We start from the raw sequence: 27,844 nt of genomic DNA, 5'->3' as shown, positions 1-27,844 counted from the left end.
ACAAAACAAACAGCAAAAAAGAAACAGTAGCAGTTGCTCACACAGAAGAACTAGAATGACTGATGACGAGAACATACAACTATGTGCTGGGGCTTTGGGGAGGGAAAAGAGATCATGCTCTACTGATAAGGGAAAACATAAACACACAACGGAGGGATCAGCTGTCTCCGGAACCCAAGGATCAATCTTAGTATCTCTACTGGTGGGACAAGGAGATTTTAGATACCTCTTGATATGAGAAAATAGGAAATACACATCACCAAAAATATTTAATTGAATCTTCACAAGTCTTTAGACCTCATTTCCAATTTACAAGACTAAGCCAAATGTTAAGAAGCAACTAGAACCAGAAGATGGGAGATTTTCTAGGACAACTGGCCCCGTCTCTTTAACATGTCAGTGTCATGAGGAAAGGGACAATGCTAGAATAATAGAAACCTAAGGGACACAACAGCCTGATGTAACATATGGTCCTGGCTTGGATTCTGGTTTGAACAAACCCGATGAAAAGGACAGTTTTGGAACAATTGAGGAAGTATAAAAACAGACCAGGCTTAGAGGATAGTAAAGAGCAGTATTGATTTTTGTCAGGGTATAAGACAGTGTTATTTTGGCTATACAACAAAGATCCTCATTGTTTTAGATAAGCAGATTTATCGATTTAGGAGTGGAATCTCATGATATCTGTAATTTACTATAAATCTTTCGGCATAATAAAGAATAAAATGAATCAAAATAGGAAAAAAAAAAAAAAAAGATGGTTACACTAAAGTCACGAGGCCTGCAAAGAAAATATGAGTGTTGACACACACAAGACAGAGGAAACAGCTTTCGAATGGACTCGATCCGCCCCGCTGGGCACGCACCTCTGGCAGTTTTCTTCTTCGATGTTGGTCAGGCCTGTCACTGAACTGCTCAGCTGTTTCCACACTGTGTTCATGTCTCCTGATTCCAGCGCCCGGTTGATCAGGGCCACCGAGGACAACATCTCCACCGCAACAGAGAGCTCGGGATGGGTGAGGCTGTGCTGTACGGACAGGGAGAGCGGGAGAGGGTGAGGAAGGACATCCTCGGATACCAAGAAAGTCGGATGTTTAACAAAACTGTAAAGAGTCTAAGTTTCTGGTAAAAAAGCTTTTCCTAACCACACTAAGAAAAAAAGCCAAAGAAGTGGGTATAAAGTTCCCTTCCACTCCATTTTGCTCACCGACAGCACAGGCTCAGTTAACTCACCTCAGGACTCTGCTGCTGCAGGGTCGCCAGCTCCTTCTGATAAAGATCGGCAGCAAATGGATACACCTGAGGCAGCTGGGCTTCGGGATTCATGAGTTCCAGAACAGTCTTCTCAGCAACACCCTTCTGGATTGCAGCATTAATTGCTGCCACCGCTGCCAATCCTGAGTAGAAAACAGGGCAGAAATGCAGTTGGTGTAGAGAGCCCTGAGGGGGAAGAGATGCCAACTGTCACAGAAGAAAGTCACATTCTGTGGATAAACTATCAGCCGTGATGTCTGAAGTGGAACTTGCATCTTTCAAAAGCAGCCTCCTTTGTAAGAGGATCAACTGCATGGTACATGAACCATAGCTCAATCAAGTTGTTTAAAAAAGCAGTCTCCTCCTCTCCGCACCCATACTTTCTTTCCAGCTCATCCTGCATGCCACCACTACTCTCCACCAAGAACATCTCGTCCTTCCCCGGTAACCCAGCAAATCAAGTGCCGCCTTCTTGAGCTGCCATTCAAAGCTCTCCACCCGCTATCTTATATAACCCAGCCCCAAGCAGCCACAAAAACTCCATTCTTGCCAATGTTCCTTAAATACGTCTTTCACCTTCTGCACCTCTGCTCGCACTTCCTTTTACTCTATTGCCCCACAGTAGGAACAGCCTTCTCTCTCCTCTTTCACCTTCCAGATACTACCAAGCAAGACCCTAAGTGTCGCCTCCTCCAGATGTTTTCCTAACCAAGCTTGAAGGACTTACTAGCCAAAGTGAGCCTAGGGCGACTCCAGTTCTCCTTCTAAAACTAGAGGAACCCTACAGCCAAAGGCACCTGGTAGTCAACTGTGGCTCGTTGAGGGGAGGGGGATAGAGGGGTGACAGAATCTAACCTTGGACCCCCAGTGACATAAAGCCACTTTCCTCTCTGACTCAGTATTTCAGCGGACACCCAGCTGAGAGGACTTACTTCTCTGGTACTGCTGGGCGGCGCTGTTCGCGGCATCCACTCCAGACTGAAGCTCCTCCTTCTGCAGGGGGCCAGCCTGACCGCCCTGAGGAAAGCAAAGGACATTGATGTAAAGGTCACTGCTGCCTGTGCCCAGACCTTGCTGTGAACATGTCTCAACAGCAGTCATGAGGGACAGAGAGCCACAGGCCTAAGTGACAGCTTCTGGACACGGGCATCAAAGTGGCAGCCGTGGAGCCAAGGGCCCTTGCCAAATCAGGGGCAGAGTGACTTTCCAGATACCAGTACAGTGAAAGAAGCATTTTGTGAGAAGCATCAACATGTCCTGAGATCAATGTTGACAGAATCCTTACCACATTAATGCTGCTTATTCCGGCCAGACATGCTGGGAATTTGTGAAATGTATACTTGTCCTTATTTAGACAAAAAAGAAAGCCCCTCATATTTGCCCTAAAAAACCCACAAAGCACCATCCCACACAGTTTATTCTTATTGCACATTAAGTACTTTCCCAGTGGTGGCCAGAGTAAACAAGGGAGGTATGGCTTTTTTTAAGTGGAAATTTCTGAAGTAAGAATGTAAAAAAATGCATGTTTTCCCCAATGGCTTTTAGTTGGCTGATTAAGGGGCATGCTTCAAGTGAAAGAGGTTAGATTCAGAGGGTGGGAATTGTTTATTTTAAAAGAGGATTTATAACTCTAAAAGCAAAAGAGAGCTGAAGACAATGTGTTCTTTACCTGAGGATATTTTAAAAACCTAATTTATACGCAGGAGAAAAAGTTCTACTAGGAAAAAAAGGCCCCATAAATACCGTTCAACAATAGCACAGGATTCAAAGAGATGTACAGACACCCCCGCAGGTTCGACCCAGGATGCTGTCACCTGTCTCTTCTGCTGTCTGTCACTCTGGAGCTGCTTGAGGTACCAGTCACTGTTCTGCGGCTGCAGTCCGCGAAGGCCCAGGGCCGGCGACTGCAGCACCTTGAACAAGGGCAGTGCGGCCCCCTGCTCCAAAGCCAGGTCTACATTTGCTAATGCAGAAAGCGCTGAGGGGGGAAAAGGCAAAAACTTAAGGAAAAACCATGTTAATGTTTTAGCCTAGAATACTGTTCCTTCCCCAAAACCAATCTCAGTTCCAGATTAGGGAAATATAATTCAGACAGCCTTTATTCTGGTGTATCATAGAAGGATAAGATCTTGGGACCGGAAGAGAATCTTAAACTCGTCAAGTCCAGGAGTTCCCAGCCAGGGCATTCATCAGATTAACAGACTCCTGGACCACGCCCCAGGCCTTCTTAAAAGCTCCCAGCTGTAGACGGCTTGGCACCAATGAGTGGTAACATAAGAGGTGCCAATCCAGACCAACACGTGCCTAAATTCGCTCTGAGATGCCCAGTCATTGTCCACATTAAACTTCGAAACAGAAGAAAGCATCTCCCCCAGCAATTTACTACATTTTAGGAGAATTTGGTTTCAAAAAAAAATTGTTAAACCTCTCACCCTAGAGTTGACACTTGGAAACATCCAGTCCCCTCTTCTCTGTGACAGTCTACTTCTGACTAAAGAGACTTAGTTCCTTCAACCATTTCTTACAGAGCATCATTCTGAATCCCCTCGTTATCCCAGTATCTCCTGAACACATTCCACCCAGAGCAGTCAGTGCCCAGACACAGGGGCGGGCTGGACCACGTGGAGCCGAAGGGGCTGTCTACATCCTCTTGATATCCTCCACTTCTAGTCACAGAACCTGAGGTCACACAAGGTCTTTGATATACTATCTGACAGATGTCCTTTCATGTGAAAGTGACAATAAAGATACCTTCTTCATAGAGTTACTGTTGAGGTTAAATGAAAGCATACACATGAAAGCACACACATGAGAGCACTTTGTATGCTGCAGAATATATGGTATTATCAGGTTGGAGGTCAGAATAGGATATTCTCTATTTCAGAAATGACAGCCAACGGAAAATCATAATTACTGTATTATTTTCAGTTTTCCTATATTTAGAAGACTTCTCCCTCCCATGCCCCACCCAGGGACGAACATCTGATTTTATCAACAAAGTAGCAAAGCAAATCAATAATAAGATAATACTAAATATCAAAATATTTGAGGCATAACTGTACTTATCGATTTTAAATGTTTTCATTAGTAAAAAAAAACAAAAAAAAAAAAGAAGGAAAATATAAGGACTTAGAAAGAAAACAAAACAGTTCAAGGAAAAATAAAGTCTCAAACTAGAAAACGGAGGATGAGGGCAGTGGAGAAGAGCAGAACTAGTAAATACAACCAAGAGGGAAAAGGATGAGGGACCAGCTCGGTGGTGTGGTTGTTAAATTCGCGTGCTCCACTTCAGCAGCCCAGGGTTTGTGGGTTCAGATCCTGGGCACTGCCCTACACACTTCTAATCAAGCCATGCTGTGGTGGCGTCCCACATACAAAACAGAGGAAGACTGCCACAGATGTTAGCTCAGCAACAATCTTCCTCAAGCAAAAAGAGGAAGATTGGCAACAGATGTTAGCTCAAGGGCAGTCTTCCTCATCAAGAAAAGAGAAAAGAAAGAAAAAAAGAGGTAAAAGGATGAGAAGGTTAAAAACTTCTATGGATTTGTGGTTTCACTGTAGACTCCTGAGAGACTGCTCACTTCCCAGTGATCACTCCTGCAATTCAGCTAAATGATCGCCACACCAAGGTGCTGGCTCCTTGCATGTGGCCAAACAACCATCCATCCCTTCACCACTTACCGAGCTCCTGCTGTATGCCGCAGACACACCATGAACAAGACAGACAAATATCTCTGTCCTTGTGGAGCATTCGGAGTAGTGGGAAGCAAAAAGTAAAACCAAAATGGGTAATAACCAGGCTTTCTCTAGGGACGGAATGCAGAACCTCAGACTATCTATCTACAAAAGCAGCTAGTCAATCACGCTTTTACTAGAAACACAAACCTACTACTTAAATAAGCATGTAAATATTTAAACGAACATTTACCAACATTTATACTATAAAGATGATAAAGTTTAGAACATTAAATACTTCCTCCCACTCAGCTTTAATTAGCACACTCTAATTTTCCTTATTCTAATTAACAAAAAATAAAAACCCTTCCTCATTTTTAACTCTTTGGCCCGCAGCTTTCTTCTGGGGTAGTGTCAATGGCTTCACTGCTGTCCTCACATTCCAAGGAAAGCATCTTATCTATAATTACATTAAGATAATTCCTGGGACCTAAAGTCCCTTATCTTCCTAGGATACAACTTTCCCTTGCCTCAGACTTTCTCCACAATTAGGAAAAGATTGCGCCCTCCCAGGGAATTCTGCCTTATCTTCACCTTCTTATCCACCCTAAGAATTTCAGTGAAGGTTCACAGACAAACTCCAAGAAGTCATCATTCCCTTCATTATGCTGCGACTGCCACTCATGCACCTCGGGTGCCCTGAAATTATTCCTTTGCATGTCTGCCTTCCTCACTATGCTGAAAGCTAAAACTATTTTGCTCCTCTAACCACATGAGAACAGTATGAATGGAACACTTGAAAAACATATATATATGGTTCTCTCCTTACATGTTTACAACTGACTCTCATATAATTAGCCAGGTAAAGCTGTAAGGTTATAAAAATCCCAAACAACATAGTGGGGGAAAATCCCTTAGTAAAACAAAAAGAGTATTTCACACCCTGTATGCGTGCTCAACTTCCTTCTCACACGGACAGCTAAGGATAAGGACACTCCAGCTTATATCTGCTCACTTAAGTACTCATACAGACACAGCACAACACATCACCCATACTTTAATGGAACCACTACTCTCTTCAGAAAGCCATTTTCCTGAATGAACCAGAATGGAACAGAACACAGACTCCTGGTCAGAATTTAGAACTCCAGATCATATGGCGTTGGTAAAATCTCATAAATTCTCTCTAGCTATTCAGAGTATTAGAATCAAGTGAGAAATTAGGATCTCCAAATGAACAAAGAAGACACTGATTACTGTTACTGTTGTTATTTTTATCTTGAGCAAAACAAGATCAAGCCTGGTTGAATTAAATAAATTTTTTTTAGTTCTTTTGGTGAGTCTAACCCTTTGCTAAGAATTGCGAGGATTTCAAAATAAGCAGAATTCATAATTAATCTCTCCTTTAAGGAGTTTATAAGCTGACAGAAACAAAGAGCAAGCAATACAAGACAAAACATAATTAAGTACAAAATTGTGTGGTTTAGGCTATAAATGCTGTAGAAGATTTGAAAGGCAAGTATATTATGAGCTGAGATAGGCACTCGGGTGAGAACTGAGCTGGATCTTGGATGCTGGGTACGATTTGGATTAGGTAAGAGATGAGGCATGAAGGCATTATGGCAGGGAGGTAATATGATTAACAAAAGCCATAATAATACTGTCTACTGAGTGCTTGCAAAATACCAGGCAATTTACATACATTATCTCATCACTCACATAAAGATTCTGTGCCACAGGTGCCCAGTGTCACACAGCTATTAATCAGAGGGCAAGAGATCAAATCCCAGAGTCATGGAATGAACAGAATGAATACTGAAGACAGTTAGGCAAATGAGTTTCTATAGAGAGTTGTACGCATAAAATATTGCATAAAGAACTCCACTAGGCTAGGGATCTGCATTTTGTCTGGCCAAGTAATACGGAACCAATGCAGGTTCTTTAGCAGAAGAGTGACAAAAATGAAGATGATACTTTCAAGAAATTAATTTCTCAAAAAAATGTAACACATACACAAAAATCAATATGAATAGTATAATCTCATTTTTGTTTAAATATATATTTTGAAGGATATGCATAAAAATATCAATAGTGGTTATTCCTAGGTGATGGGGCTGTAATTTTTGGTTTGTCATTTGTTTCTGGATAACCTGTATTACTCTTTAAAAGAAAAACAAACTATAATGTTACTTTAAAAATAGGATAGAATCCCTCTTCAGATTTTCTTTTTAAAGTGCATCACACAGGGCAAAAGAGTGAGACTATAGCCAAAAAGACCAGTCCGGAAGCCATAACAGGAGCAGATGGAGGAGTGAGGGCCTGCCTGAGGACAACGGTAGCTGAAACAGGAGACATATGAACACCAAACACAGTGATAAGGAACAGTTTGTAAACAAATCCACTAATGTCTGAAATAAATAAACTTAAACGTCACAAGTCCAAGAACAGATCAACACTCACATTATTCTCTAACACCCCTTTACTTAGGTGCCTGACCAGGGACATACTTACTATTGACTTTGTTTATATTGCCTTGAATTTCAGCTTGAGTGAGCAGCTCCTCATAAACGTCCCTTTCTCTCTCAGAATTTTCTGTCTGAAGATGAGTAAAAAAGTGTAATTAAGTTAGGTCAGGTCTCTAAGAAGACCACAGAAATACACCTGTGCTCCTCCCCCACCGTTAACAGAACCAAGAGCAAGTAAGGTTGTGGCTTAAAATCCTTAATAAAGAAAAAAGCAGAATGCTACACAACTGTAACAAAAACACAAAAAGCGGCTCCACTTGCAAACGACAAGCCCGGGGTTCTTCCCGAGTTGGGCAGGAGAAGGGAGCACTGGTGCATCCTGCCCTGCTCACTTGTGAGCCTGCATCCCTGCCTCAGACCTGAGCAGACTGGGCACATCCAGGGACCAGATCTCACAGTCCCTCATTTGGTTTGCACAAAATTCAAGAAGAAAGTAGAAGTCAAAAGGGAATCTAATACCGAAAAACCACATAGTGCATAATTCCATTTCATTTATATGAAATTCTGGAAAAGGTAAACCATAGTGATAGAAAAGAGACCGGTAGCTGCCTGGGGGCACGGGCAAGGAGTGGGGGAGTAGAGATTGACTGCAAAGGGGGACCGGGAACTTTTGGAGTGAAGATTACACAACAATATACATTTGTCAAAACTCATCAAACTGTACAGTTAAAATGAGTGAATTTTATGTAAAATTATACCTCAATAACATTGATTTTAAAAATGGAGTCATATCAAATGACAAAAGAATATAAATCAATTAGAAAGAAGAGATGTTCCATTTTTACCCTGTTTTTAGCATTTGTCATTTTATCCTGCTTGGCCTGGTAAAGTACATCCTGGTAAGTGGAAGCCAAGGGCTCTTCAAGGTTCACAAGCATGGCATTGGGGTTTTTCAAAGCTGCAAACGTGTCAGCTGGAATTCTCCGGTCAACAGCTTCATTAATAGCAATAACAGCAGCATGTACTAAAAAAAAATTCAAAACAGAACACTGAGGTCATATAAAGTATAGGATGTACATTACACAGACAAAACGACACTGCCACGCCCCGTTACAGAGAAAGGCTCCTTTTCACACATAGAGAAACGCCGTGTGGGGTTGGAGGAAGGGCTCCCTGCGTCCTGGAAGCCTGGTCTCTTCCTTAGGGGGCACAAAGCCACAGCTCTGCCTGGGACCCATGTTTGGGATGCCCATTTGGAATCTCATAGGGGAATATTCACAAGACAGCCTTCAAAGGAGCATTTGTTATCTCAATGTTCACCCTTAATCATCATGTAAATACCATAAAAAAAGAAAAGGAAAGAAAACTCAAAAAGGCACTGAAATGTAGAACTCACTTTTAAAGGCTTTTTATTTTAATCAAAATCAATCATTTCTTTGCAAATAACAGTAGCATACAAGACTACATAGCAGTGTTTAAAAGTCCATCTACTGACCTAAACTTGCTAGCAAAATCCCTAACGTCCAAGATCATCATTATAGTATTCATTATTGAAAGTAGTAGCAATAATCCCATTTGAACCCACAAAATTTCTCTCTTCTTACATGCGGCTTCATCCACTGACAGTTCATTGGCCAGGATGCCCCCGATCTTGCTGAAGGCGGGCATCTGGATCCCATACTTCTCCAGTTCGATTTTCATGTTGTTGATTTCCTCTTCTGCGGGAAAGAATTAAGACCCAATCAAGCAAGTTAAGCACCTTTCCTTAACTCAGAGAAGGAAAGAGTTTCCTCATCCACAAAATGGAACAAAATGGCATCAACCTCTTAGGGTTGTTAAAAGGATTTAATGAGATAATATATGGAAAGCACTTCACACAATACCTGGTACAGAACATGCATTCACTAGACATTAACTATTATTACTCTTATCAAGAGTATCAAAAATAACTGCAACATGAGAATGGCCCTAGAGAAAATAGTTTTTCAAAATTGCTACTCATGGCATTTCCTGCAACGAACTTACCAATGGACCAGCTTCAAAAGGAGCTCAACAAGAGGCGAGTCACAAGCCAGTCAGTTATCTCCGTCTCTACGATCCACACCACTAGCTACTATTAAATAATTTCATTTCTAAGGCAGGAAGTCAAGTGATAAAGAGAACAACACGTAAAGCTTGGCCCTTGCCCAAGGTCTAGTGAACGACTCCCTTGGACGGAAAAATATCATAGATAAGAATTTTATTACCAATTTTTAAAACTCCTAGGCCTACAAGACAATCACCAGTTCAAAAGATTTGAATCTACCCTACCCTTAACCAATATTACCACTGTTCTTCTTCTCCCCAAGCCCTCATCTCTTCGAGTAGCTAACGAGAGCAGTACACACAGACACATCCGCCCAAATAAGCTCAAGTTTTAAAATTACTAAATTGTCATCTTGCACCATCTCACTCCCCTTGCTTTGCCCACAACAGGGGCTCGCTGGAAGGGAAACGGAAGACTGGTGTAAAGTTTCTCACCATACATGAACATTTAATGTTAGATGTTAATATCTTGTGTTTTACATATTATACGTTAATATTATTTCCAATTTACATATAAGAAAACTGAGACTTACCAATCATACCCACTTCCTAACTGAGAGAACAGAACCTGAAGTCCCAAGTTTAGTGTTCTTTCTAGCACACCAGGAGAAGCAAGTTATTCAGACTTGTTTCATCTCTGTTGCCAGAGTACTTTTCAGGCCCTACGTCTTTAAGATTGGTATGGTTGACTCTCCAGGCTATTTCCACATAAATTAAGCATTTCCTGCCAAGTTTGTAACTCCTTACCTGTGAAGTCAACCTTTCCATATAGGTCTTGAATCTGAGGAGCCAGGCCTAGTTTGAACAGGTACAAACTGGAAGACACAATATGCAAAAGAGTCAGGCCTCCCAGCTGTACCTATGCCGCTCTTGGTTAAAGGTGAAAATCAGCATAAAGAACAGAAATATTCAAAACACACAGACTCCTAGTACTCTACCATATTCCCCTTTGCAGTTACAATACTTTACTTCAGAGCGGTTTTTTTTTTTAATTTTACATAACGCTGACCTAAAAAGTCATATAATGTGATGCAAAAAGCACTAGACTAAGAATGAGCAGACACTGTTCAAGTCCCAGTTCTGGCACAAATCCAGTGTGTTAGCATTAGATGTCAATATAAACGTTAATACGATTCATGTAAGTGGAGTCTGTTCCCTTCTGTTTACCTTCCTGTAGTCAATAAGATTTAAGTAACAAGACATTTTAGGAAAGTCTCTTGAAAATGATTCAGATAGCAAATCTTATTTAAGCTGAATTCAAATTATTGATGGAAAAGTTTAATTCAGGTAATTTAAGAGTTTTAAATAAAAGACATATTATATATCTCTACTCTTCAAATAAAAAAAAGAAATCTCCTAGACTCTAAGCTCCATGAAGACATGGGGGAATGTCACCTTCACAGCCCTAAGAGTGAGTTAGCTTCACTGTCTTTTCACCAGTAAATTAAAGGTGTTACAACCATGTCACTAGCTGCTATAAAAAGGAGAGAAGGAAAGTGGAAAGCAGATGGGCACCATCTTTCTTTTATCTCATTTTAATTATTTGGAGTATTTTAAGGAGATGCTGGATCTATAAATGGAATCACAATGGCCACTTAGATCCTCTTACTCAGAATTAAAAGTACTTAAACCTCAAAGCCGAAACTTAAAAATCCTAAAAGTAAACATCACTTTTCAATCTTTGTTCCTGCTCCTGTCCCATGCCTGCTTTTACAAATAAGCTGTTAGGTTCCTGTAACGGTCAGCCTGTAACTGAGCTCAGATTTCTTCTTCTTCTCTTGTTCTCCCAGTTAAGCTGCACTTTATAGCAAAGGAGAGAAGGAAGTTGTGTTAGCCTATGTGGATTCCAATTATCTTTGCTGACTGAGGAGTAACCTAAAAGAAATCACTATGCCAATCTCAAAGATTATCAGTGAAGGCTCTTAAACACAGCAGTTGATTAGCAAACAGAATCTAGTTCAGGCCCACAGTCCCTTATCTAAATTCCTTGGACCAGACAGGAATTTAAGATTTCTCAGATATTAGACAGGTTTTACAGTATATACAGTATTATAAAACACCCCCAGCAAGTCTTGGGGCAGCACCCCTAATCAAATACATTACTTTTCTGCAGAGAAACATATGAATGATCATATTAAGTAGGTAAATATTCTAAATAACCTCCATTAATTCTCACCAGATCTTGCCAACAAATGAATTTGAACCAAATTTAAACTCAATCTTCAGGGCTTCTAGGGTTTTTTAAAAATTTAAGATAGAAGATTATGGGCCTATTTAATCCCCAAATCAGTTCTCAGAAAGATAAAACGTCAGGGCAAATGGAAAAGAAGGATGCCAACATATTTGGAATAATGGGGAATTGGGGTCTTATCTGAGAGGGAAATGTAATCTACAAGAGCAACTTAGTTTGCCTAAAGCACGGTGACTGTCTCTGGAAGAACGCCAGTCAAGACTTTAAGCAGGAAGGGAGAAAACAAGGAGATAATGCCCCTCTGTCACTGTTGATCCAAAAAGGAGACAGGGCCTCGCCCAACACAGTGAAGTAAGGAACCTGCTGTGAACACTGCTGTGTTTTACAGCAAAGAAGAGGCTCAGGCACCTACAAATACTTCCTACTTACCATCAAGTGTTGCCAACCCACTCTTCAGGAAAAACAAGATAAGGAAGGAAAGAAATCATAAATCACCAACCAGAACCCACTGCTCTGTGTGTACTCTCTAGGCACGGACTGCATATCAAAGAGAAATGGAAAACAATAGTAGGCTTCCCCCTGTGTCTTTCTGACTCCATCAGTAGAAAGGCACAGTTAAATCTTCGTCTCTATTTCAGAGAATTTGAGGGCCTCAGGACCCAGGTTACATCGCAAAAGAGCAGCGGCTACAGAACTAGCCGAGAGGAATTCTGCCAGCTTAGCCGCTGTGCCTGCCAAATTCAGATGTCCACTGTAGGTACAGCTCCACAGGTTATCACACAGACAGACCTCACGCAATGCTAAGCCAATCACAATACTTGGAATTAATCTGATTTTGGCTCAGGTACAGACATCTGAAACTGCTACCTTCTGAAAATTCCCTGATATATCACCTATTTTTAAACATTTTTTAAAAATTCTCATGTACCATTGTTTGTCCAACATTATGTTATGTACCTAGGAGAGAAAAAAAGATGTAAAGCATGACTTCCCTCCCCAAGATACTAATAATGTAACAGGGAGAAAAGATTAAACATATGAAAGAAGCAATATATAACTAAAAAAAAAAACACCCCAAAACCAACCAAAAAATCCCAGGAGTTTAGACAAGGGAATGAGCTGGAGTCATTGGAGAAAACTTCACAAAGAAGGTGAAATTGAGCTAAAACTTGACCAAAGAGCTGTCTGATAAAGATCAAGTACCATTTCCTTTTTTCATTTATAGGACACAAAATATCCCCTTGAGCTGGAGGAGGAGGAGGAGGAAGATTTGTTACAATGCATGATTTTGACACATTTATTGATTACCTTACTATATGCTAGGCATCTAAGTACTAGAGACATAAAGATAAAGAAGAAAGGAAATAGTTCTTGCCCCGAAGGAGTCTACAAAAAGCAAGCTATAAGAACAAGTAACCAGAGTTCAATGTAACAAGCACTGCGCCTGAAGTAAGAGGTCTGCACAAAACAGCAAGGAGCACAAAGAGGGGGAGCAGCTAATTCTGCCCGAGAGGGAAAAAGAAAGAAGAGACCAACGAAGAGGCAGCATTCTCAGGTGGCACCTGGAGAAGAGCATACGCTAAACTGGGGAGGAAAAGGGCATTTCACGCAGAGGAAACAGCATAACCAAAGGCCAAAGGCACGAGAGTACATGGCATGTTTGGTGAAAATACTAGAGCATAGGTACACAGGATGGAATGGCTGAGGTGAGACTGGAAAAGAAACTTCAAAATATTGTACAGAGGGTCCCATATGATCAGGGCTGTTTTGGAAGGACAGCTCTGACAGCAGCATGGCAGACGGACCAGAAGGGAGAGAGCCCAGGGAGAGAAACTCCTAAGAGGTTAATGCATGAGTCCACACAAGCGCTCCATTAGTCCTCAGTTATATTCATTCTTTGGAGGGTTTCACATGGATTCCAGTGATGCCAAGGATCTGGCACACGTTTGACCAAGAAACTGAAGACAACAGGCTTCTTATGGGTCAATATTATACATACGTTCATATTTATAATTAACATTTATTAGGTACACATACTACAAGATGCTATATAAAAAATGGCAGCCCAAGCAAAGAAATCTCATACTCATGTCCCACTCACTTCTACTGTCTTCCCCTTTAACCCCGTGGGCCATCGAGTAAATACACACCACTCTGAAATTTGCACCTTCCCTCCAGACATATCACCTCTTCCCTCCAATCTAGTACTTTGTTGATTCTAGGAGCTGGGGACCTGAAATTAAGTCATCTTCCAAATTTACTATGAAATTGTGAAAATATTAAACTTTGTTTCAGGTCCTATTTATCATGTGCGTGTTGGCATAAAAATTTAATCAACAGATGGCTTGGCGAGGACCCAGATAACTAAATAAATTATAAATCAACCATTTGATATTTGCTGGTATTTGAAGATGTTGCCAAAATTTGTACTACTAAAGAGTATCAGGACACAGTGAATTTTGTGATTCAGTTTATCAGCTTGAAACAAAATGGTAAACAATAAAAGTTTTCAAATGTGTAGTTTTCATAATTTTTAAGAGATTTTAATTAAAAAGATAGGGAGTGCATCCCAAGTGAAACACACAGTTCACAGAAACACTAGCTCAATAATGAAAGATTAGACTACGTTTTTAGAGCATAATTATCTGCTATTATGGAAATAAATAAATCCCTTCTCCCTACTCCCTAGAAAAACACAGCTGTTTCTCACCACCTTGTTAAGATAATAGTACTCTATTCTATGAGAAAATTCCAAAGCAAATGGAAAAACTTTTTCATTACACTATGGACAAAAAGCTACACACTCAATCCAGATGTCATTCCTAAACTGCTTTTTTTAACTGAGATATAATTGACATAAGATTATATTAGTTTCAGGTGTATAACATAATGATTCTATACATATATATAGAGAGAGAATACTTCACTATATATATATAGTGAAAAGATAACCAAAATAAGTCTAGTTAACATCTAACACCACACATGGTCACAAATTTTTTTTCTTGTGATGAGAATTTTTAAGATCTACTCTCTTAGCAACTTTCAGATATACAGTACAGTATTATCAACTATAGTCTCCAAGCTGTACATTACATCCCCAGGACTGAGTTATTTTATAACTGGAAGTTTGTACCTTTGGACCACCTTCACCCATTTCATCCACCCCCAAAACTCCACCTCTGCCAACTACCAATCTGTTCTCTGTATCTATATAAACTGCTATTTTACCAAGAAAATCTGATTACCTGAGTGCATGGATACAGTAGATACATCTTGGCATGTTCTTTCGATCATAGATATCTGTAGTTTCTGGGTAAAAAATCTAAGGAGAAATAAAAGAAGTAGAGTAAAGTATCCATCCACTGGGGTTTATTTGATCATTCATTAATCATCAGTAATACAAACAAAGCTTTGGACAGTTAGAAAACACTGTTGGCATTCAGCAAACAACCTCATTAGGGTGAACAAACATTTCATCATAAGTTACACAAGGAATAAAATGCTACAGTACAGAATGAAAAGCACTACTTGGAACATCTTTATTCGGTCAACTCATTGAATTTCACCAGGTATGTGAAAGTGATTTCTTACCGCAGACATACACACAGGTAATTGAAACCTAAGTTCTAGTCCAGTTTAAATCGCTGGCAACAGTGATGAGGTTTTGACGGATCGCGATCTGCCTAGTTACTTTCTACCATGCCTAGACAGAGTAAGAACTCAACAGCGAACATTTACTAAGTGCTTTAGTTTGTGCAGACCACTACTCAATGTTGGAAAAACTACAAAATATTAAAATGTGTTATAATGCTTGGGAGAAGTGGAAAGATACACAGATGAAGTAGGTGGAACAGAGGATGGGTCCTGGGATGTGGGAGATAATTTTCCTTAGTAGCACTTAGCATAATTAATCAATCCTGTGAGTTATTATCTGTTCGACGACTCCAACAGACTATGAGCCACGTGACGGCAAGGACCAGTCTACGCTGTTCCCTGCTGTATCTTCAATGCCAAGTCCAAGCCAAGGTCACGGACGGAGGACTGTATTTGATGAATGAATGAATGAGGGAGGCTAGGAACACAGTAGGTCTACATTGGGGATAGCCTGGAATTTTAAGACCTAGTCTCATGGTAATGTGGCACCACACAACTCAGTCTGTAATTTAGGCGAAAAAGGGGGTAGGAGTGGATTGGAGAAGTGCAAGGCTGAATGACGACGTAATCAGAAGAATATCGATGAGCCACAGAAGCCTGAAGTAAGGCTGTGGGAAGAGCACTGCAGCACTTTGCACCTAACTCTGACAGCACCTAACACGTCTGCATCTAACTCTCTGACAGCACCTAACACGTCGTGTTGATTATTTGTATTTATGCTTGTTTCCCCACAACACCTGTGGCTCTTGACTAGCAAGAAGTGGCCCCCCACCAGAGAAATGGGATGTACTAGAATCATCTTTTTTGATAATTTTTCAAACCTTCTCCTGAAAGGTGAAAAATCAGTCACCACGAGCCAGGCTTCCCAAAACAGTACAGAATACACTTTAGAAAGTGATAGAAGAATAAGGGTGGGGAGGTAGGATGGAATCAGACTATGAGAACCCCGAAAGTTGAACAAGTTTGAACTTGATATGCAGGCCAGAGAGGTCCTAGCTTTGGAGGCAAGGATAAACACAGAGCCTCAGGCAGATGTGCCTGGAGACAGGACACGGGATATACTGAACAGTGAAGAGACTGAAACTGAGGAGGCAGGCTGGGAGGCTGTTTCAACAGATAATAGAGATATTTCAAATAAATGAGCAGGGCTTGGGGAACGACTGCATTTAGGAGGCCAAGGTAACTCCACAGTTGTGAGACTGGATGACTGGGAAAATGACGACATGGTACCATTTATCATAGAGGAGGGAAAGTTCACTTGGGGGGAAAAGGTAGGTTTAGTTTTAGATATGACAAATTCTAGGAGACAGAAAGCTATCCAAGGAGAAATGTCCAGCAGCCAACTAAAGATACTGTGTTTATCTTATAGTAAAGAGTCTTCAATATAACTGAGACCATGAGAACGAGAGAACGTAGCGACAATAAGGACTGTATCTTAAGGAATGTCCACCTTAAGGATATGGAAGGTAGAACAGTTGAAAAAAACAGGACCATTTGGGCAGTCCTCTGCCCAAATTAGTTTTAAAAAACTAATTGTTTTTTAAAAACAATTTAAAAAATCAAAATAGCAAAATATTTCATGGAGGAGTTGGTCAATAGTACCAATTATAAAAAGAGTCAAAAAGGATAAGAACCTGAAAATTATCATATTAAGTTTCTATGACTAGCCTGTACATATCATATAAAGAGATTAGGAAAGACATCCCGATAAATGATATATATGTAACGTCAATTATAGATCTTACATTATACTATGGGCAACAAGACACTTTTGGGCTAACTGTATTTAGTCTACATTACTCTAAAATCTGCTGGACCTAAATCATGTAAGGGTGGACATTTCACAACTGATAGCATGATAACCCTGTTGTCCCTAAAAGCCTTTAGGAATTCTATGTCTGCTGCACCTGTGGTCCAGGGCAATCCATTACGTTAGTAAACAAAAAAGGTAATAAAATTAAATCATTAAAAAAGCATTTTGTAGTAACAATACTACTGGCAACAGCAAACATTAACAAAGCTCTTAGTACCATTCAAAAGAGGTTAAATCATCATTGCCCATTGGGCGTACTATATAAAACGGGAACAGGAAGTTACAGGTGCACAGAAAGACCAGTAGCTGTAACAACTTGACGTATTGCATTTCCTGACATTTGTGGGGCTTAATTCTCAAACATACCAGTGCAAGGAAGAGAACTTCAGCACTCTGCTCTGAAAAAAAGAGGACAAAAGCTAGGCTTCTGCAAAGACTGAGCTCTGGATTTAACTCAATTCAGTAGGCACGTCTGCAGCAACACACTCAGCACTGTGCTAAACACTAAATGTTCATTTCCAAGTGGCTTCAGCCACATTCTGAAACTCCACATCTCACTTTTTTTTTAAACTTTTTATTAAGATTATGATGGTTTACAACCTTGTGAAATTTCAGTTATACATTATTGTTAGTCATGTTGTAGGTGCACCACTTCACCCTTTGTGCCCTCCCCCCACCCACCCCCTTTCCCCTGGTAACCACCAATCAGTTCTCTTTGTCTACATGTTTAACTTCCACCTCTGAGTGGAGTCATACAGGGTTTGTCTTTCTCTATCTGGCTTATTTCACTTAACATAATACCCTCAAGGTCCATTCATGTTGTTATGAATGGGACGATTTTATCCTTTTTTATGGCTGAGAAGTATTCCATTGTATATCACATCTCACTTTTTTTAAAAAATCTTTCTTTGGTTACAAAAATTTAAGACTCCACAGGAAAGTATAAAGAAAATAAAAACCACCCCTTAATCTCATCACGCAGAAATGAAAACTGTATCTTCTTACTGATTTTTCCCAAGAATACTACTTGATTTTTACACAAAAATAGTGATCTCAGCTGGAACACAAACTCTTATAACTTTAGCCTGTTGTTTCGTGGTCACTTAATACATCAGACAACTTCCTTTGTCACTATAGATTGACATCATCCTTTCTAATGGCAGCACCAGTATTTGACTGGCTGTCACACAGTTAATACCCTTAGTGAAGGAATGTGCAGTTTGCCATCAATTTTTTCTATCATAAGCAATGCTGAAAAATCCTTACATAGACATTTTTTTGTGCTTGTCTGATTTGGGGGGTGGGGGGACAGGGGGAATAAATTTCTAGAAGTAGAATTCTTTGGTCAAAGGATATTTTTAAAAAAGCTGTCCATGCCTCTAAGAGTGACAATACAGCACGGCTTCTACAGGTTCAAGGCAGGACGGCGGAGTTAGCGATGGCAATTTCACGAAGAGCAGCACTAAAACTCCTGAGCAAAATGCTTGAGGATGCGCATTCCCATATCAAAACCGCGGCCATTATTCCAAACTCATCAAGTTGTACACATTAAAGATGTGCGGTTTTTCTGTATATCGATTACACCTCAATAAAGCTGTTAAAAAAAACCTACAGCCTTCACCAAAACCAGAAATAAGAAGTATATGTCATTATATTGCCTCTACAATGTGAAATACAAAATGACCCTTCATAAGCCCTACAGATTTGGTTATTCTGAAGCCAGGAGATAACGTTTCTAAAATATTCCCTTATATTTCCTAAAGTCAAAGTTGAATGCAACAACTTCGTGAATAAATAAAAACCACTGAATTGGAGAGTTTAAAATGGTGAATTTCACAGTATGTGAATTCTAATGTAAGTCTACAGTTTGGTGTACTAAAAGTAAATGAAAGCAAAGAGAATTTCTCTAGGGTGAGGTGAAGCAGGGATGAAGAATACAAAAGAAAAGAAATAAAACTATTTCCTAAAACAAACAGAAAAGAGCCTTTAGTATTTAAAAAACTAAATCACCAAAGATTCAATTGAGAATAATTTTACTGGTAGAATTAGAATTGTTATGCCAAAACAGCCAGAACGAGGAACATCACACAAATTACCTTAGGCAGGCCAATCTCATCCATGGCATTCAACCACTGAATCACATTATCAGTGTGTCTAAAGTGGAGGCCAGTTGCCTAGAACAAAGAAGAGACCATTAGGCACTGGTGGCAATAGCGAAGGAAACACTAAATTAAAAGTCTCCTTGCAAAAGTTTCCCTGTGAGACTTTACAAGGTCCCCTTAAATTTAAGGTCTGTCTATAGCATCACGTTCACATTCCAATCCCAAGAAGCCAAATGCTCCTCTCAGCTCTTCTCACTTAAGAACCATCTGGAGAACCATCCTGTGTATAGTGCGCTTGACAGAACACAGTCTTTGGGATTCATCTATCTGGGATTCAATTCCTGGCAACACTGGGCAAGTCACTCCACCCTTTGGAGTCTGAGTTTCCTCATCTGTAACACTTACTTTATATGTTTGTTGTGAAGATTAAATGAGAAAATGTACATATAGCACTCAATGTGGTGTCTGGCGGGTAGAAGATACAAAACGACAGATATTTTTAAATCTATCAGTTAGGGTTTTCATACTACACACACAAATATCCCCCTCTCAACCTCTAAGTCTCATTTTTCAGCAACATTTCCTCTAAAGAGGGCTGGAGGGGTGGACTGTTGTTTTCGTTGTTGCTGCAGTCTCCACTCTTCCTTTTAGTCTGGCTATTCTGTCAGGCATTTTGGAGACTCAGCACAGCAGCTCAGAGTCGTCTCCAGAATAACTGCTTATTTAAAACAATATATAAATCTTTGCTTTTTGATTAAGAAAAGTTCCTCTTTGAGATGTTAATTTTGGCTTAGAACCTACATCATCTTTGTTTTCCTTTGAATTTAAACATAAAACAGAAAAATCTCCTTTGACTGTCTCATCTTTGCTTCAATTCTTCTGGCCCAATTCTTACAGCTGATCATTCTTACATTTGCTCTTGGTTTTGCAATCTTCCAGTATCTTTTATACTCTCCTTTTTCAAATAAGAGTTATAGGAAAGCTCCTCACAGAAGCTCTGTAGACAATAGGATCTGGTCCTTGTCAACATCCCAACTCAATCAAGCCGTCTTCTTTTGTAGGGCCGTGGGCCACAACAATCAAATCCTTTCACTTCTCTCTCAATTTTCTGAAATTGGATCGCTTTCCCATTTTACCTTGAACTCTAACATCACAGGGTGATCTTTTCTCCTAAAGTTGCTATTGCTTTCAATTTGCCAACAAATCTCGGTGCTTGGTTAACATTAAAGCAGTAATTCCTCTAGTTACTTCCTCTACCTTCTAAGAAATAAAAAATTCATCAAGAACCATGAAAATTTCTAGAAAACACATCATCATAAGAATTGTACCAGAAACATAGACCGCTACAGTTCTTTTACTACTATATCTTGACTCTGCACTATTTCCTCTACTCTGCCAGGTATTTTATTTTGTAGGAACACACATACTTACACATATTTCTCAATTACTCTTACGCAGGATAAAGTAGGCTAACCTTCTCTCTCAAGTTGACAGAAATGTAAGCACCAAGCAAGGACGGGCTCACCTTGTATCTGGTCTGCTCTCGGTCGTAGATTTTCTTCAGGGACACCACTTTGGGAGAGAAGAAGTTGCCCAGCTTGGCAAGGTAGACCCCGTTCCTAAGCCCCTCCTCCAGCTCTGTGGTGGGCGGCAGCTCCTCCCCGAGGCATGCTTCCATCCACCTGCACAAAAGGAGAGAGGACGTGAGAACGGAGAGCGAAGGTCTGGACGCTCTCTTCCTGAGAGATTTTAAACTTAATTTCCATTTTCCCTGGAGTTTAAGTGAAACTCAGCAACGCTCTTTTAAGATTCAATTTCACACACCCCCATCCTGGCCCAGTCGGGTCTCAGGGAGAGGGAACTTAAAATTCCTTAGCATAAATGCCACCTTCTTCTCTACCCTACTTTCCTCTCCTGCAGCCACAGAGCTGGCTGGCTCCCCAGATCCTTACTGCCCGTGAACCTCAGGCTCCTTTCCTTACTCCTTAAATTACTCCTTAAGAACTCCTAGGAAAAATCATCTGTAACTAAAGCCACCGCCTCAACTGTTCAGAAACTTAAATTTGTTGCTGAAGTTCTCTGCTGGTTTCAGAATCCACAGTGAATTTCTAGGTTCAGGTTTTAAGGTTGTCTTGGGATTACCGAAACAGTCAGTATCTCAGCTAAAACACTGAAGGAAACACCAGTGAAAAGAGTGAAAACGAATTCTGACGCGCTTTTTGGAGCAAGTGGGGAGCAGGATCTAAAGGGGAGAGGAAAACTCTATTTCCCCCTCGAACACCTCGCATGAGGCTTCAGGAAAGCCCAAGAGAAAACCAAGTTTATTTTCTACCAACAGAAATGTAGGTAGCTAAAAATCACTTAGGGCAATGGTTTTAAACCATTTTTTGAGTCACAGAAACCTTGGAATATCTAAAGAAAGACATAGATCCTTCCCCAGAAAAAAAATGTATGTATAGTTAAATTTAATATATAATTTCAGAAATTTCATTGACCTCACATCAAAAACCCCTAATTTAAAATTATTCTACTCAAATTTTACAAGGCTGATGTTATCCCCACATTCTTCACCATACTGGGGGAAAAAATTCCCAAAATACTAGATGCTGCCTGGTCTTTTTCACTAGTGATCTTTGAAAAGCCAAATGAAAACAAAAAATCCAAAGATACAGAAGACTGAAGTAAAAACTAGATTTACTGCAAAACAGGACAACATAAAAATGAAACATTTATAATGTTCATTGATATACAGAAGTAAATTAAAAGGTAAATAACACTGGAAGAAACATTTAAAAACTATATTTTATACACACACACACACACATATCTCCATGAAAATTTATATGAAAATACTAACATACCAATAGAAAAACAGGCCAAATGTAAACACAGTTACGATCCTATTTATGTGTGTTTTTATAAAATTCTTTACATTAATAAAATTGCATGAAAGATATACAAGAGTTTGAATTTACCATACTTTTATAAATCAGAATAAAATTTCTTGTATTAATTCTGTTTTCAAATTGAGATTACTGCTCAGAATCATTAAAAAAAATAAGAAGGGAAAGTAAGTACTGAATAAAAACTGGCTGGATATATAAATGGGCCAGAGAATGACCTCCTGTACCCAATAAGTTTCCTCCTCTGGCTTTTCCTTCAGGTAGCAGAACTTAAACGTCAGTGGGGGGGGGGGGGGGGAGAACGGACGAACACAATGAGTTTTCCAGAAGAGTTGCTGTAGTAACTAAATTAGATACCAATTTCTAACAGCTCCAAAATCCAAGCTCTACCTTTGCAAGGGCCTAAAGACCAGAAGGGTCATGTGGAAAAGAACGCAGGTGGCTGGTTTGGAAAGAGCTGTAGTCCAAGTACACATCTCACATAATGGTCCCTCCAATACTTTACTGCTGAAAAAGACACGCAAACAGCTCCTGGCAACCCCAGCCCTCAGGGGACAGTCTAACCTGTGCTCTCAGTAACAGGCACAAACCTAGAACAGCTCTAGTCTAAGCCCAAACCAGCCCTTTACCACATAATAGGATGGAGGAAAATCACTTATTTTCTTCTCAAAATGAGAACTCACAGGGGAGACTGGCCACGCAGCAGGGAGGTGCTCTTCCTTCCATCAGAGCCAGTGACCAGAGGTGCGAGCTTCTCCTCCTCTCTGAGATTACCAGATGAAACCCAGGCAAAAGGAAGGACCGCGGCAAGAACCCAGCAATCCTTCACCTCTGCCTTTCCCCGTCTAACTCTACACAACAGTCTACAGTGGAGTAAAACACCCTGACATCATACAGGTGTCAGGCCAAGAGAAGAGCCCATTGTGATCTGGTGCAAAGGGGGAAGCAGAGAGGGAGAGCTGGAATAATTGGGCAAAACACAGCAGTGTCTCTAAACAACTCTCCCAAACCCAGAGCAGCCCTCCAAGCGACCACACGTGGGGCTCACCCTCTAGTCTAAGCGCTGTTTCGCAACTCTGGTTTGTTTATAAGAATGAAATAAGTTAAATCAGGACCAAATTGCTTCGAAAAATTAAGAGCATTAAGTACGGTGCTATGTTACTAAAATTTATTATATTAGCAGAAGTTCAGATTCTACTAGAATTCCAAGAAGAGATAACAAACTCCCCCTTCTGTCCTTTTCTATAGCCCATCTGAGATTTCCCCCCGTCACTAAATCACAGAATCACAGAACGTGAGAGGCCAGGAACTGAAGGCACTCCTAAGGCAAATCCCTTTGGTTTTTTCCCCCAATATAATACATATCCATTAAAGAAAATTATTAAACATTTCTCAATATTTTATGAATATTTCCCATGTTATTATATAGTTTCCGAAGACTTTAAGTTACATAAAAATTCCATCACGTGCTTAATCAGTCACCTATGTTGGACACTCATGTCATTTCTAAACGTTTTCAACCATTTAAATAATACCGCAAGGAACAACTTTGTGCACAGTGTTTTTCTGTATTTGGAATTCCTAAAGAGAGGTCTTTAGAAGTATAACGCAAAAATTTCAAATTATGAACATTAAAAGAAAATTTTATTGCCCAAAAACTCACTCAAAGACAGTAACTACTCGCACAACCCCCTCATTTTACGAATCAGAACAAGGTCTATCCAAGGTCACCTGCTGCCTAGTGCAAAGGTGCAATACCAGGACCCTGAGTCCCAGTGCAGAATCCTCACCATACCACTCTTGCCCTTACCACATCACCCCAAAGCCTAACAGGGCCCAGCTCCACCAGGCAAAGTTTCAGATGTCCCACGCAGGGTAAAAGGCTGATATCTTTCGACATCCCGTCCACTTAATAGAGGATTTTAGTTCAACTCTAAGTCCACCAGTGACTATCAACTCAGACACAAACCTTTCTTACAAAACTCAAGTATTTAATTTAATTAGCTTTATATAAATACATTTTAAAATAAATCTAAGCATGGATCCCTACCTTACACTATACACAAAAACCAGATCAAAATGGGTTAAAGACTTGAAGCTGAGACCGGAAACCATCAACTCCTACAAGAAAACATAGGCGGTAAGCTCCTTGACACAGGTCTTGGCTATGATCTTTCGAATCTGACCTCGGAAGCAAAGGCAAAAACAAACAAGTGGGACTACATCAAGCTAAAAAGCTTCTGCACAGCAAAGGAAAACATCAACAAAATGAAAAGGTGGCCTACTGAATGGGACAAAATATTTGCAAATCATATGTCTGATAAAGGGTTAATATCCAAAATACATAAAGAACTCATACAACTCAGTAGCAAAGAAACAAACAATCCAAATAAAAAATGGACAGAGGGGCCGGCCCGGTGGCACATGGTTAAGTTCATGCACTACGCTCTGGCAGCCCAGGGTTCAGAGGTTGAGATCCTGGGCATGGACCTAGCACCGCTCGTCAAGCCACACTGTGGTGGCATCCCACGTGAAACAGAGGAAGATCGGCACAGATGTTAGCTCAGGGCCAATCTTCCTCACAAAAAAAGGGAGGGGGGGCACAGAGGAAATGAATAGACATTTTTCCAAAGAAGACATACAAATGGCCCACAGGTACATGAAAAGGCTCAACATCAGTAATCAGCAGGGAAATTCAAATCAAAACCACAATGAGATATCACCTCATATCCGTTAGAATAGCTTTTCTCAAAAAGACAAGAGGTAAGTGCTGGAAGACCCTTGTGCACTAGGGTGGGACTATAAATTGGTGCGGCCAATACGGAGGCAATACTGAAGTTCCTCAAAAAACCAAAAAGAGAACTGCCATATGGTCCAGCAATCCCGCTTCTGAGTATTTAGTCAAAGGAAATGAAAACAGGATCTCGAAGATATATTTGTACTTCCATGTTCAGCACAGCATTATTCACAAAAGCCAAGATATGGAAACAACCTAAGTGTCCATCACAGCTGAATGGATAAAGAAGATGTGGTATATGTGTGTGTGTACACACACACACACAGGAATATCATTCAACCATGAGAAAGAAGGAAATCCTGCCATTTGTGACGACACAGATGGACACTGAGGGCATTATGCTAAGTGAAATAAGTCAGACAGAGAAAGATAAATACTACATGGTGTCACTTATATGTGGAAACAAAAAAAAGTCGTAACTCACAAAAACAGAATAGAAAGTGGTTTCCAGGGGGTAAGAGGTAAGGAAAATAAGGAGAGGTTGGTAAAAGTGTACAAACTTTCAGCGATACGATGAATCAGGTCCGAGGATCTGAAGTAAAGCATGGTAACTAGAGTTGACAACACTGTATTATACAACTGAAATCTGCTAAGAGTAGAAATTAAATGTTCTCACCAAAACAAAAGAAAGAAAAAAAGGGAAAGAAATATATAAGTTGATGGATGTGTTCATTAACTAGATGAGGGAACCCTTTCACAATGCGTACACATAGCAAATTACCACGATGCATACTTTAAATATTTTACAATTCTCTATGTTAATTACACCTCAATAAAGCTGAAATAAAAAATAAAATAAATCTATGCGCAAAAGAAAACTCTTTGGCCAACACAAGTTTTTACCAATTCTCACCTTTAACAATATTCTGTCTCAACAATATTCACAGACTCTCACAGTTGGAAGGCTCATTAAAGATCTTCTACTAGTCTACCCCAACATTTCCACCCTCCTCTTACTTCCCATTCTCACTTTCTCTCCCACTTTAATGCTTGAATGCTCCCAAAACATCTCAGCCAAATCATGACACAGGCTGAGCCTGAACACTGCTGCTGACGTGGAATCAAACACTCAAGTCAACTCATTTCATTTCTGGATTCTAGTAGCCAAAAGTTTTCAAGCCGGAATCAGTTCCCATTGGCACCTAAGCTGCCTTCTGGAGCAAGACAACATATGGAGTTAAAATATAATGTGACCAGTGCTGGCCAGAGACTTTAAAAGATCTGGATTTATATCCTGTCTCTGTCATTTATCAAGACAGCAAGTCACTTAACCAGTTTCTTCATTTGTTGCATAGGAATAACAATACTTTCCAAACAGGTCTGTTGCCGAGGATTAAGTAAGACTGCATGTGAAGTGCAGAGCTAGCACAGTGCTTGGCTGGATATTAAAAAATATTTGTGGGGCTGGCCCCGTGGCCAAGTGGTTAAGTTCGCGCACTCCGCTGCAGGCGGCCCAGTGTTTCATTGGTTCGAATCCTGGGCGTGGACATGGCACTGCTCATCGAGCCATGCTGGGGCAGCGGCCCACATGCCACAGCTAGGAGGACCCACAACGAAGAACATACAACTATGTACTGGGGGGCTTTGAGGAGAAAAAGGAAATAAATAAAATATTTAAAAATATATATATATTTGTGCTGTGGCCAGCCTGGCAGCATAGCGGTTAAGTTCGCACGTTCTGCTTCGGTGGCCCGGGGTTTGCCAGTTCAGATCCTGGGTGCGGACCTGCGCACTGCTTGACAAGCCATGCTGTGGGAGGCATCCCGCAAATAAAGTAGAGGAAGATGGGCACAGATGTTAGCTCAGGGCCAGACTTTCTCAGCAAAAAGAGGAGGATTGGCAGCAGACGTTAGCTCAGGGCTAATCTTCCTCAAAAAATATATATATATTTGTGCTTTTCCTCCTCTCCCCTCCTATGATGAGTCACATGCTGACACCTCTGTAAGTAAAATGATTCTGGTTCCTTCAAGCATTCTCTGTAAAAAGGGAATGATCATAGCATCTACCTCTTGAGATGGCTGTGAGGATTAAGAGATAACACATATAATGTGTTAAGAACAGTAACTGGAATCCAGTAAGCACTCACAGTGTCAGCTGGTATTACCAGCAGTGTTAGACTTAACTCTCTGGCCCCTCGCATCTTTCTCACTCACTCCTAACATTCTCCAACCGAACACAAAGTTCCAGGTATGGTCTGACCAAAATGGAACAGGATGATCACCTTCCTTCTTCTGAAGACTCCATAACCACAAACCAAGCCTCAGATCAAATTATTTTGTTACGCTTTTCCAACCAACTGAAACTCTTGGTACTTTTTTCCCCAAATATGCAGCTGCTAAACCCTCTCTCTCTAATTCCATATTAGAACCATTACTTGCACTCACCTCTAGTTATATTTCATGCTCGATTCAGCCCATTGTCCCTAATGTCAGCATCTTTGGGGATCCGAATTCTGTTACCCAAAATATAAACTTCTCTTCCAGCTTCACATCATCCACAAATATCAATGGGTTTTAAAGAACGAGGAGGAGCTTACCAAGCGGGCCAGGCAAAGAAGGCCTCCAAGGAGAAGAAATACTGTGAACAAAGGCGGGGAGGCGTGACAAAACCAGGTGGGTTACAAAATAGCTCAGCACTGCCATTGCTGGAAGGGAGAGCGGAGGGAACAGTGGAAGGTGAGGGAGAAACACGAGCAGGCTGGATCACGCAAGGTTTGCCGTCAAGCTAAGAAAGCTGCCCCTCATCCTAGTCGAGAGGGGCGCCGAAGGATTTTAAGAGGAACACCCTGTGTTTTGGAAAATCACGTTAGCAAGAATGCATGCTTTTTCAAATCTTTTTTCATTAGCAAACAAGTACAAATGTTTCAACAAATGAGTCACTTTTAAAAAAAGTTCTGAGAACA

At 40.5% G+C, this 27,844-nt stretch overlaps 1 protein-coding gene across 3 annotated transcripts in view; it reads right to left on the bottom strand.

The window, feature by feature from the left end:
* The window catches only part of IQGAP1 (IQ motif containing GTPase activating protein 1), a 94,142-nt gene that overhangs the window by 42,682 nt on the left and 23,616 nt on the right, over positions 1-27,844 (bottom strand). For all 3 annotated transcript variants that reach the window (XM_044760976.2, XM_070494839.1, XM_070494841.1), the window contains 11 exons: positions 20,768-20,924; positions 19,237-19,314; positions 14,919-14,995; positions 10,227-10,294; positions 8,999-9,112; positions 8,240-8,418; positions 7,441-7,525; positions 3,069-3,232; positions 2,187-2,271; positions 1,234-1,397; positions 867-1,027 (listed from right to left, as the gene is read on the bottom strand). In XM_044760976.2, the coding sequence (XP_044616911.1) occupies positions 867-1,027; positions 1,234-1,397; positions 2,187-2,271; positions 3,069-3,232; positions 7,441-7,525; positions 8,240-8,418; positions 8,999-9,112; positions 10,227-10,294; positions 14,919-14,995; positions 19,237-19,314; positions 20,768-20,924 (1,332 nt within the window). The remainder of the gene's footprint in view (positions 1-866; positions 1,028-1,233; positions 1,398-2,186; positions 2,272-3,068; positions 3,233-7,440; positions 7,526-8,239; positions 8,419-8,998; positions 9,113-10,226; positions 10,295-14,918; positions 14,996-19,236; positions 19,315-20,767; positions 20,925-27,844) is intronic.

This window comes from Equus asinus, chromosome 2 (assembly GCF_041296235.1).
Source record: "Equus asinus isolate D_3611 breed Donkey chromosome 2, EquAss-T2T_v2, whole genome shotgun sequence".
Taxonomy (NCBI): Eukaryota; Metazoa; Chordata; class Mammalia; order Perissodactyla; family Equidae; genus Equus; species Equus asinus.
The sequence above is the reverse complement of the archived record's forward strand: the minus strand, read 5'-3'. Positions and strand labels throughout refer to the sequence as shown.